This window comes from Rosa chinensis, chromosome 7, assembly GCF_002994745.2.
Source record: "Rosa chinensis cultivar Old Blush chromosome 7, RchiOBHm-V2, whole genome shotgun sequence".
NCBI lineage: Eukaryota > Viridiplantae > Streptophyta > Magnoliopsida > Rosales > Rosaceae > Rosa > Rosa chinensis.
The window spans coordinates 46,608,453-46,621,587 of NC_037094.1; the positions used below are offsets into that span (position 1 = coordinate 46,608,453).

The 13,135-nt window shown below is 38.7% G+C and overlaps 2 protein-coding genes across 3 annotated transcripts; one reads left to right on the forward strand and one right to left on the reverse strand.

The window, feature by feature from the left end:
• The first annotated feature begins 2,877 nt into the window (after positions 1-2,877).
• On the forward strand, positions 2,878-6,463 carry LOC112175528 (bZIP transcription factor 12). Its single transcript, XM_024313203.2, has 4 exons — positions 2,878-3,661; positions 3,761-3,832; positions 4,164-4,193; positions 5,850-6,463. The coding sequence occupies exons 1-4, from the start codon at positions 3,026-3,028 to the stop codon at positions 5,928-5,930; spliced, it is 819 nt and encodes a 272-aa protein (XP_024168971.1). The 5' UTR covers positions 2,878-3,025; the 3' UTR covers positions 5,931-6,463.
• A 614-nt stretch (positions 6,464-7,077) lies between these two features.
• Positions 7,078-9,253, reverse strand: LOC112175527 (protein ROH1). Of its 2 annotated transcripts, none has more exons than XM_024313201.2 (2): positions 9,063-9,253; positions 7,078-8,688 (listed from the first exon to the last, which is right to left on the reverse strand). In XM_024313201.2, the coding sequence occupies exon 2, from the start codon at positions 8,525-8,527 to the stop codon at positions 7,343-7,345; it is 1,185 nt and encodes a 394-aa protein (XP_024168969.1). In that variant the 5' UTR covers positions 8,528-8,688; positions 9,063-9,253; the 3' UTR covers positions 7,078-7,342. The 2 variants fall into 2 exon arrangements, with proteins under 2 accessions (XP_024168969.1, XP_040367675.1); XM_040511741.1 differs by having other exon boundaries at positions 7,078-8,472; positions 9,063-9,252.
• Positions 9,254-13,135: the final 3,882 nt, after the last annotated feature.

Genomic DNA, 13,135 nt, shown 5'->3' on the forward strand with positions numbered 1-13,135 from the left:
CTTCTAGGATCATTCCACTTTTGTTGGCAATATGATGATTATGGATCCAACTTGTCGACAAAATAAAACACACACACACAAAAGTACAAGTCATACTACTAGGCATGCATTTCAATTTCATGCTAGCTACTTTACTAGTGTACTCTATTTCCTTCACAGATCATTTTATTCATTTTCATCGTCTCTCGTGATCTTAACTAAAATTATTGAAGATTATGTTTATTTATCCTTTCGTTAGTTATTTTTTTCTTGCTTGATTTTACTATGTCTCCATAGAATGCGTGAATCGATAACTACGTTACAAGAAAATCAATATAGAGATATGATGAAAACTATAAACCTAGTCACTTTGCCACGCTTTGTGTAAAATTCATTATAAATCGCTTTCGGTAGATATTTGCTGATGTGCATTTCTTTTTCCGTTCGTATTTCTATTACTTTCGACTCTTCAAGTTAATTTCGAGAGTCAACACCTTAATAGTCGGCTCGACTTGAACTTATTTTCACATTTTATTTTATTTTATTTTTAAAAATGGTCTTATCTTCACATTTTTACCGTAGAGTAAAAATGGTGTCGTTTGTGAGCAGATAAGATTCTCCTAGATAGATAGATGTAGCCATATTCATCTCCCACACATATTAATTTTTTTTTTCTTTCTTAGCTTATTTTACGTAAAATTCATTATAAATCGCTTTCGGTAGATATTTGCTGATGTGCATTTTTTTTTCCGTTCTTATTTCTATTACTTTCGACTCTTCAAGTTAATTTCAAGAGTCAACACCTTAATAGTCGGCTCGACTCGAACTTATTTTCACTTTTTATTTTATTTTATTTTTAAAAAAGAATCTTATCTTCACATTTTTACCGTGGAGTAAAAATAGTGTCGTTTGTTAGTCATCAATGCTAGTTAATTGATACAATCTTGCTGGGATGATCCTAAATTCGACTCAAAGACAATTAACGGTTGTGCCATAATAAAATGTGAACTAAATAGTTGCTTTCATTCTTCAATCAATACACGTGATTCACTTTCGAACTTTTTACATAAAAAATTGCTTATCAATACATTCTTATCAAAGCAGAATAAACTTTCACATCACGATAACATATTCATCTCCCACACATATTAATTCTTTTTTTTTCTTTCTTAACTTATTTTGCGTAAAATTCATTATAAATCGCTTTCGAAAGATATTTGTTGATGTGCATTTCTTTTTTCGTTCTTATTTCTATTATTTTCGACTCTTTAAGTTAATTTCGAGAGTCAACACCTTAATAGTCGGCTCGACTCAAACTTATTTTCACATTTTGGAGGATACAATCCAAGCTATGGGGCAAGGCCTTTAAGAAGACTCATAGTGAGACTCTTGGAGGATAACCTGGCCTTGAAGATCCTGGCAGGGGAAGTCAAAGAGGACGACTTGGTAGTTGCAGATATTCATTCTGATGGCAATGTGTCGTTCTCCTGAATCTCGAATTTTTTGCATATATGATTAGCTAGAATAGATCTAATGCTTCTAATGTCAATCTATCAGCAGCATAGTTCGAGACTCCGTTCTACGTGGTCGCTTTGCATCTAAGATCATTTTACTTTTGTTGAAAATATGATGATTATGGATACAACTTGTTGACAATATAAAACACGCGCACACACAAGTACAAGTCATACTACTAGGCATGCATTCCAATTTCATGCTAGCTACTTTACTAGTGTACTCTCTATCCTTCCCACATCATTTTATTCATTTTCATCTTATCTCATGATCTTAACTAATATCATTGAAGATTATGTTTATTTATCCTTTCATTAGTTGATTTTTTCTTGCTTGATTTTACTAGTGTACTCTCTATCCTTCCCACATCATTTTATTCATTTTCATCTTATCTCATGATCTTAACTAATATCATTGAAGATTATGTTTATTTATCCTTTCATTAGTTGATTTTTTCTTGCTTGATTTGACTATGTCTCCATAGATTGGGTGAATCGATAAATACGTTTAAGAAAACCAATATAGAGATACAATGAAAACTGTAACCCTAGTCACTTTGCCATGCTTTAAGCCCGACTTATTGATTTTGATCAGAAACCTAAAACATCATGTACATGTAGTCGATCTATATGTGTGACAAGCCCCACAAACTTTTCATACTTGAATTTGACTACCATATTCATGGATTGAGTGAATTGATAACCACACTCTAGAAAACTAGTGCAGAGGAATAGAGTGAAAAATCAACTCTAACTACATTGTCACTATTCAAGCTCGGGTTATTGATCATGACCAAACAACTGAGCGATGAATCTACTACCAAGACACCATCCTTAGTCATCAATGTCAGTTAATTGATACAATCTAGTTGGGATGATCCTAAATTCGACTCAATACAACGTGATTCACTTTCGAACTTTTCACATGAAAAATTGCTTATCAATATATTCTTATCAAAGCAGAATAAACTTTCACATCGCGATAACATATTCATCTCCCACACACATTAATTCATTTTTTCCTTTCTTAACTTGTTTTGAGTAAAATTCATTATAAATCGCTTTCGATAGATGTTTGCTAATGTGCATTTCTTTTTCCGTTCTTATTTCTATTACTTTCGACTCTTCAAGTTAATTTCGAGAGTTAGCACCTTAATATTTGGCTCGATTCGAACTTCTTTTCACTTGTTTTTTTTTAATATATATATATAAAAGGTCTTATCTTCACATTTTTACGTGGAGTAAAAATAGTTCCGATTGTGAGCAGATAAGATTCTCTTAGATGGATAGATCATAGATGTAGCCATCTGATATCTAATTGGGCTTTGTACCTGACACGTTTATTATTTAGTCATAATTACTTCTGATGCCAAATTTAGTAACGCGTCTTAAAATTGGTAACCCAAATACAGAGCAGATCGAGTGACTTTAGTCCTAGTCCTAGTACGACTCCCGGTCACAAGAAAAACCGTAATTCTCCCCTTCTCTCTGTCATTCTGAAAAAATCAGCGGCTGCGATTCCGGCGGCGACGATGGCGTCGTCGAAGTTAGTCTCAGTCTCGACGGCCAATTCGGATCTGCCACGCGACTCCTCTATATGTTCTCTCTCCACTCTCATCGCCGACGTCGACAAGCACAACCACTCCATCACCATGGACGACCTCCTCAAGAACATCTACAACGACCAACCCTCGGCCTCTCCGCCGCCGCCTCCGTCCATGGACGGAGGAGCCTCCGCCTCGGCCGTCGCGCCGGGGAGGACGGTGGAGGAGGTCTGGAAGGAGATCGTCGCCGGCGGAGGAGGAGGAGGAGCTGACGGAGAGGACGAGGCCGCGGAGGGGGAGGCGGATCAGGTGCGGGCGGAGATGACGTTGGAGGATTTTCTGACCAGGGCTGGGGCCGTGAGAGAGGAGGACGTCGGCGTGGGACCCGGGGCTGTGGTTCCGATCGGGTACGGGCAGTTCCAGGTGCAGCAGCCGCCGCCGCCTCAGCCTCAAGGTCAATTGGTGTACGCAAACAACAACAATGGAACAACGAGTGGAGGTGGTGGGAGAGGAACGAAGAGGAGAGCTGTGCAGGAGGCGCCGCTTGATAAGGCGACGCAGCAGAAGCAGAGGAGGATGATCAAGAACAGAGAATCCGCTGCCAGGTCAAGGGAACGCAAGCAGGTTCTTCTCTCTCTCTCTCTCCCTCCTTTGACTGAGATTATTTTCGATTCAGTTTTGTTTTTCCGGTTAGTATTGAATTGTGTTTGGCAATGTTATTAGGCTTACACAGTGGAGCTAGAATCTCTGGTGACGCAGCTGGAGGAGGAAAATGCACGCCTCGTGAGAGAAGAGGTATGATCGTCCTCCATCATCGATCTTAGTCTGATTTTATCGAAATTTGGTCATAGGTTTATACCATAAACCCTAGGATTGTCTAATCCAGGCTGGTTACTTTATGATTTTTCATATTTTCGTAGAGCTTTAAGCATGTGATTTGGATCACGAGGTTATTGCAAGTCTACAAAGAATTGGGTCCTGTTTATGTTGATGATCTGTAAACAATCATCAAAAAATTGATGTGACTTGGTCATATTGCTTCTGTTTCCATTGTAACGTCTGATGATTCATGCCTACATCATGGTCCATTCTGAATTTTCTAAGTTTATCAAATGTTTGACTGCAGGCTGAGCAGAAGAAGGAGAGGTATAAGAAGGTATGTCTTATGCTATTTCATGAACCCTTTCTAAATCTTTTTGAAATAAAACTTTGCATACATTTGATGAAAAAGTTCATTTTCTGCTTGATATATATAGTCTCATTTTAAATAAATTGGATACAGAAAGAACTTGCAAAAGAAAATCTATTGAAAAATAATAATACATTTTCCAGGTGAATTTTTGGGGAAGTCTATAAGCCTGCTAATATGATTATATAGTTAACATGATTATGAATCCTAGAAAACTAAAGTATATGGGCGAACATATTTCTATGTTTATTGTAGTTACAGGTATCTTAGCTATATTGGTGAAGTACTCAAGTGTATCCTTGTAGCACGCAAAATTGCAAATTGTTGTTTGTCTTGTTTGCTTTTCATTTTGTACTGGTTTTTCTTCATTATTATTCTAGAAGCTTGATAGTTGATTCCTACATGTTACTGAGCTATTTGGACTACAGATATATTAAGCCTTAGTGTTAGTTAGGTTCGGCCCTGTTGAGAACTTAAGGGGCATGATAACTTGCATAAAATCAAATATTATATCATTGAAATGCCATGGTGTGTAAATCATGTTTTTGAATATCTTTGGCACTGTTGAATGGTGGTATCTGGTTAAGAAAAAAACAAAAAACAAAAAACAAAACAGCTGTGTGTATGTTGTGTGTATGCGGCAGTTCCTATGTGTTCTTGATTATGCATTAATTGGCAATTTGGCACGGGGGAACCGAGATGCTGCAGCACTCAAACTAGTGTATTTGTTATTTGGCTTGTGAACCCAAACTTTTGCCTCATAAACAATCTCTTAATAACTGAACTTTATGCAATAAAAGGGGTGATAACAAGAGTAAATTTCTGAAGCATTTAGAATATTGTTCAGGTTAAATTTGTGCCTGTGTCTGGAACCTAAGTTGCCACCCTTTGATATCTTTGCCTGATTGTTTTAATTAAAAACTGGTTTCACTTCTACAAGCTATCTGTGCCTGAAAATCATTAATTGACATTCCACACATGTATTAACTATGCAAACAAGGAATACGTTATATCATCCCTAAGCCACTCACTATGTCATTTGTTTAGCAAAATTGTCATTCTCCTGAATCCAAATATAAATAGGTTACATTTTCTCATATAATTGATCCAATCCACCATTTAGCAGAATAATGTGTTATCATGTTATGAGCCTTCTTTTTTATTTTATCTTATTTTTATGAAGAAGCACGGACAAGAAATTTTCACAAGTTGTTTTCTTTTATCTAGTGTTCCTTTTCCAAAATGCTAAGTTATTCTCTATTATTAGAACTCTTCCACGACATTACTGGCCCTACTTAATGTTCCAACTAGAATTAATCGACTTGGAAGTCTGAGATGAATTATCTAGGTTATTTGAATACAATTTACATTACTGTGTTTCTATGGTGGTGTTGAGTTTGTTCCCCCTCCCCTTCTTTCCCCAGAAAAAACGTTTAAGAAAAAGAAAATTATATTTAGGTAAGTGGTATACTTAGTTAATACAGAGTTATATAGCTTGAAACTCAATCTAGTAGTCAGACAAATACTTCAACTCCAAATTGCATTTCAATCATTGATTTATTTGGATATAACTTGGCCACATAATGACAGTGACCTTTCTGATTTCATACTTCATGCATGCAGCTCATGGAGAACCTCATTCCTGTCGTGGAGAAGAGGAGACCTGCACGTGTTCTTCGGAGAGTGCAATCCATGCACTGGTAGATATGGTACCTAGTAGTATGTATTGTGGAATCAAGTTATTTAAAGGAATTGCTTGGAGCTTAGTCATATAGATGCTTGGAGCTCAGTCATGTAGGGTTCATAGATACCAAAAGGAAGAGGAGTGGAGAAAATTAACTGTTGGTGGTTATCTTTCAGTAGTTGAAGTGGACTTGTAAAGAGATGTGTAGTACAGCTCAAGATTGAATTGATTTTGGTACAGCCGTACAGCTAATGGTGATTATACTTCAATCACAGCATGTGGTGAAGATCCTTGACGATAGTCGTTCGGGTCTATTGTAATTAGTCTTGTAGAAAATGAAAATAACCTTCTGATTTACAGAAAGCTTGGTTGCCCTTGTACTGCTTGAGCGGCAAGCTGATAGAAGTAGAGGATTGACTAATTCATACCAATATTATTAGTATTATATGCTATTTATGAGAGGAGTTGTGCATGATGGATCACACCAAAAACTTCTGTAGCATTTGATGCCTTGAGAATGATATGTAGAACTTCAGCATTAGTTTTACACATACGCATAGCTAATAGCTTATTGGTTGCATTTTGTATAAAGTGGGAACTCTTGATTAGTTGATTTCGGTCTCTCTCAAACTTCTCCAACATGGGGCAATAGCAACAATCATTCATGTTCTTCCAAACAACTTTGTTCAGGACCAAAATTGCTAGTTAGTTGACTGACTTCATCTGAAAAGCTTGTATGCGTACCCCACGATTAAAAAGATCGAACATGATACTCTTTGGAAATTTCAACCAATCGTTAACTGGTTAAGATGAGGCAAATTCATGGATGAATTCCTCTAGAATAATTTGCCACCATATCAAATTTAATAAATATAATTCAACGGAGTAGATGAGCCCTTTTCTTTACAAAAACCGATAACCCACCAGGTGCTATAAATTTGATGACCACGACTGCATTTTATGACCATGCTATAACTATCAAACTGCTGTACGCGGGGCCATACATGCAACTAGATAAGATTGAACTACACACATTAGAGAGACGTTATGAAGTGGACGTCGTGAAAAGCGAAACATACCATGACAATGAGATCCAGGAACCACCAAAATCAAAGACTAATATAACTCTCCAAAAACATAACATGTGCAAGTGCAACTGTCACATAATTGAAGATGTAACTAACATGTAATGGACAAGAAAAAAGAAACCACAAAATACAAACAACCAACAAAGAGTATAACATGTAATGATCCAATGAAAATACTATGCACTTTACAGAAATTAAAGAGTATAACAAGATGCTTGTTTAACCTTTGTACTGTTGTTGACCTTATTATGTCCTTGTCCCTCCTTGCAAAAGATGGAAATATGCAAGACAAAATATATTCGCCAATTTGTACATTTCAGGCTCATAAACTTATCTATTTTAAGTTACTCCAGATTGCTTCCCTTACTCAAAAGTTCAAGACCCTCAGTTCGGCAATTCAGAATCCTGCGGAATACATCCCTAATTTGGCGTTCCAGTGGACCCAATCCATTCTTAAACTTTTCACAGATCGATGCTAACTCCTCAAGTACTTGTTCGAGTTCCATTTTCTGTTCCTCTGTCAATGGGAATTGAACCAGATCAACAAACTCTGTCATGTGGCGTGTGCATTTCTCAACCTGATAAATCTCCTTCAGCAATCCGTTGGAACTCTGACGCTCCCGCTTCTTAGATTCTTCCATTATCCGTTCATGAAGTGAGATTAGGGGGATACCCCAGGAGTACTGTGGTGGGATGGAAAAATGAGTATTAAGGCCTTGATCCTGACAAGGTATTGCAGCAACAAGAGCTGACAACACAAACATGAGCACAGAACTCATTGTGAATACAGATCCTACAAGCCCATTGGTTGCAGCATTTTCATTCCCACGAGGTGCTACCAAGTTGTTTGCAATTGATTGCAGCTGCTTAGCTGCAGACCAAGAAGCGGATATGCTCCATGAGTGAGAGCGAGAATGTCCTGATGAGGTACGGCGGTGGCGATCCTTTCTTGTGTTGTGACGCCCAAAAGACCAATTCCGCTGTGAAAATGCAGACCCAGAGTCTCTCCCATCAAGCATTTCAAGTGCCAAATCCATCAAAGCCTTTCTTGCTCGACGGAACTGGCCCTCACAATATGGCCTCTGGCGAGAATCCAAGGCACACAGAACAATCTCTAAATGCTTATGCCACATACGAATCTTATCAATCCCATCACGAGCTGCATTGCAAATGTCAAGTGCCTTCAAACTCCTATCTAAGTATGCATCAGTCCAATGGTCCATGGGCGGTTTAGAAATATCTTCTTTGTTCTTCAGAAAGATACCTCTGAATTCCTCTAGGCAGCTGATGAAAACATCTAAAAGCTTCTGAGTCCATGCAATAGAGAGCAGCTCATCAGCACCAACACCCGACAAGTCATGAAATAGGTCTACAACATGTTTCTGAAAATATTGAAGCTCTAACTCCTGGGCACTAGACTCATGATTATCTTCAACGGAATGAAACTGTTCTCGCCGAGTCCAAATGGAGCGACCTAATGAAGTCAAAGGTGAAGAAGAACCTGCTGCATGATTAGATGTGGAAGGCATGGTCTCAACCCAAAAGATTCCAATCACAAAACCCTCAAGATATTCCAAATGACAACACAAGTCCCAAAATCAATAAAAAAATAAAAATAAAAAAAACCAGTTCTGATTCAGCTCAAATCGATATATCAATCCGCGAATATTGATAGCATTCCAAAGCCCACCTACAATTCATTCAAAATCATCCATCAGCTTAAACCCCAAAACTACAGAAATTCCAACACTTCCAAACAAACCCACAAATAATTCCATTTGTATTCACATAACCAAACCACCTATTAGCAAACCACTAAGCTCTCAAAAATATAACAAAAGACACCCACCCTTTACAAAAACATCAACTCAAAGCACTTGACAACAAATCCTACAGGAAACCGAAGCGTACAACATCAACCTAGATCCTCAAAACCCAATAACACTAACAAATAACAAATACCCAGATCCAAAAAGGTCTCAAGTGCCATGAAATGAACAAAGGATCCACCTAATGAGAGAACCCAATTCCCAGAAACAAGAATTGAATGAAAAAGAAAAGTACCTTGCTTGGAAGAGAGTCTGAAGAATGTTTTTGTTGAGAATAAACAGGACAGACGACATGTGCGTAGGGGCTGCCGCAGAGATCTTCTCTTCAAAACTGGCTGAGGAGCTGAGCCCTCAGTTCGATACAATCCAAACTCCAGCACCGGATTATACGGGAGTATTTTTTTTTTTTTTATATATAAACAAAACAGAGGAAGGCAAAATTGTAAGTAGATGTCTCCGTTCAGGTTTATTATTTTTTATTTTTATTGTTTCGTACGACGTAAAAAACAGTAAAACACAACAGCTGGCTTGTCACCTTCACTGTCGCATACTCGCATTCGGTTTTCGGTGCATCAATTTTAACGAAAATAAGAAAATGAAAAAAAATTATGTGTTTCAGTATGGAACGTTGACCAAATGCGGCCAATATGAACCTAAAGAGTGTGTGTTCACTTACGCGAATTAAAAGTAAAAAATTTATTTTAGACAAAACTCAATATGAAATTACAAGTATATCTACTATGTCTTCTCCTACAACTCAGATAGCCTCTCTCTCTCACTATCACTGACTTCTGGCGCTCGACCCAGGTCTCCGGCGACTCAGATCGCGGGTCTTCCAACGCCGTCAATTGCACAAATCACATCCACAACAAAACCCACCGCGTCGCGCTTGTAATACTCCGGAAATTAATTATTAATTTTCTAGTGATTTTTGAATTTTATTATGTAGGTTGTTGTGTGATTAGCTGTTTCGTGGGTGAAGTAAAAGTGTTTCGAACGAATAATTACTCGAAACACGTTATTTTCGAAGAGTCAATAATTGATTTTTTATTCGTTAGATTCCTCCAAAAACTTCATTCACAAAAGTCGTAGAACGCGTTGATACGAGTTTGTGGATATGTGGTACGCGAAAATCGAAGATCGTATAAAGAAGTTGTGGTCAAAGGAAGTTATTTCTATTTTTGGAAATTTTGTATAAATAGGATTTTTTGGATTTTATTTTCATACTTTCCACTTTTGGAAATCTTCCGGATTTTTCTCTCTAGAAAGCTCGACCCAACTCGCGAAACCGGCACCAACCGGCTCAGATTTTCATTCTCTCCTTCTCCTAGCCACTGGCTTGCTCTCAGCTTTACCTTACATGGCGGATCGGACGGCAAAAATCAAGGCGGCGCCGACCCGGATCTCGTTTCTTCCTCCGGCCATGGCAGCGGGTGAGACTACATAGATTTTGAAGCTCTCTTCCTCTTGGATCGGTTCATGCAAGCCTTGAAGATCGATTTGAAGTGTGGAGTGAGAAATCACAATTTGAAGTTCAACAGTGGAGATTTTTTGGACTTGATCTAGCTCAATCTAGGTCAAATCGACATTGGTGCCGGTTATGAAAGTTATTCATCGTGTTGTGATCTTTAAGTCGGATGGTGATCATCTTCATGGTTTTGAAGTCGGCCAGGCGGCGCGTGGGCTTCATGTGCAGTCGCTTGCGGCGGCGCATTCTACCTCCTTAAGAGCAGTCCTTTGCTCCGGTAGCGTCCATTCGTCAATACGAACATGTGGGTATGTTTACTTTTATGTTGCTCGACTTTTTTTTTTTTTTGATAAAAGGGGTTTAGAACCCAGTCACACTGGGAGGCTCTTCCCCACACCCATATTATTATTAATTATATTTTGCCGCATCAAGGGGGACGTAATACCTGAACCCCGAGCATGCATAGTTGCATTACAATTATCCTCATAGAGTACATCCTACAGGAATCCAGGTGCCTCATCTAAAGATATATCCATAACATGATCCAAACTAGCAAAGTGAGCTAACCTATGAGCTACACTATTTGCTTCACGATATATATGTCGAATTCTAAAAGAGTCAAAAAATTACAAATATTCTTTACAATCGTCAAGAATTCGACTTACCTCCGAGTTATCCTCCACATTATGGTTCAAGGCTCAATATCACAACGACAAAAAACACATACTTGCTCCTGCTCCTCCATGCCAATTCTTCTACGCAAAGCAGCTTTGGTTCGGAGTATGTTCTTCAGCAAGCGCCACACAAAAGCTCGAATTTTTGGTTAAACCCTTGCATGCCAAACCGCCCTCCATAACTTCCTTATCTCATCATGGGACTAAGCTATGGAGCTTGAGGCCAAAAATTTCCTAGCTACATGGTACCCACTCTTCACCGTATACATGCCATGCTTATCATAGTGCCAAATTAGCCAATCTTTTGGGTTTCTCAAGCTTAACGGGATTTTACAAATTAGCATCACTTCCTCCTCTGTAAATATCTCATCCAACCACTCAATCACCCTTTCTCTGGACTTAGGGTCAATCAGATCAGAAACTTCTAGCTCTTCTAAGCCTTCCATCACCATGTTGTTTGGTTTGAATGTATGGGGCCTGGGTAACCAGTGATCATACCACACTGAAATGCTGGAGCCATTCCCCACTTGGAATCGAGAACCCTTTTGCAAAAGCCCCTTACCCTTTATCAGGCTCCTCCATGTATACGAATCACCCGGGCTAACCCCTAGCATTCAGGATGTCACCATCCAAAAAGTATTTTTCCTTCAATGTCTTGGCCAACAATGAATCAGGATATCTTAGCAATCTCCAACCTTGTTTTGCTAGTAGAGCTTGGTTGAACAGCTCCATGTTACGAAATCCCAAACCACTTCCTCCTTTGGGGCACACAACTTATCCCAGGTTAGCCAATGAATCTTGCGACCCTTCTCAGAATCACCCCACCAGAATTCTGCCATGCACCAATGCATTTTCTGACAAAGATGTTTGGGCAATTTAAAACAGCTCATTACATAGGTAGGCACTGACTGAACCACCAACTTGATCATCACTTCCTTTCCTACCGTACTCAACATTTTATCTTTCCAATCTTTCATTCTAGTCTTCTCTGCAATAAATTGAAAAGCCTCCTTCTTGGAATAACTTACTTCCGTTGGAAGGCCTAGGTACTTATCATGCTTGTTCACCCTTTCCACACCAAGAACCGCAACTAACTCTTCCTGGAAATCAAGATTGACATTCTTAGAGAAGGATATGCAACTTTTTTGGAAGTTTACTTGTTGACCTGAAGCTTCCTCATAACTTTGCAAGATATTCTTCAAATTGATACATTCCTCATTTTCAGCTTTCATGAAGATAAAAGAATCATCAGCAAAGAAAAGATGACTGATTGGAGGAGCATCACTCACAATAGAAACGCCATGTAATGCGATGTTCTTCTGCCTTCTTTAACATTCTTGATAAACCCTCCGCACACAACAAGAACAAATTTGGAGAAATCTAGTCACTTTGTCTCAAACCTCTAGATGGCAACAGGTTTCCTCTTGGTTCTCCATTGAGCAAGAAAGAATAACTCACTGTTTTGACACAACCCATTATCCACCTGAGCCATGTAGAGTGAAACTGCATGCTTCTCATAACCGCTTCAATAAACCCCCACTCAACCCTATCATATGCTTTACTCATGTCGAGTTTCAAAGCACCAAAGCCTATTGATCCTCCACTACGACGCTTCAGGAAATGAGATATCTAAAAGGCCAATAGCGAGTTATCAGTTATTTGTCTTCACGGTACGAACGCACTTTGATTCAGAGCGATGATATCATGCAAAAGCGGCTTTAATATGTTAGCCAAGACCCAGGCCTTCGACCCCAATTTGTAGATAACATTACAGAGACTTATAGGACGAAGCTGCTACATGTGTTCCACTTCCTTCACTTTAGGGATTAGAGTAACATATGAACCTTTCACTTCCCGTAACAAATCTTCTGAACTCATGAAGCACCTTAGAGCAGCGCAATCACCAACAATCACATCTTTGCCAACCACCGACCAATAGCGTTGATAAAAAATGGGGGAGAAACCATTGGGTCCGGGCGCTTTCATTGGGTGCATTTATTTCAAAGCCTTTAGAACTTCATCCTCTTGAAACTCCTTAATTAGCTGAGAGTTCATTTCGTTTCTAACTACACTTGTAAGCAATTTCATATTTCTAGGATAAGACGTTGTAAACAACTCACCAAAATAGAGGAGCACAATTTTTTCGGTGTCAGACTCCTCCACGCA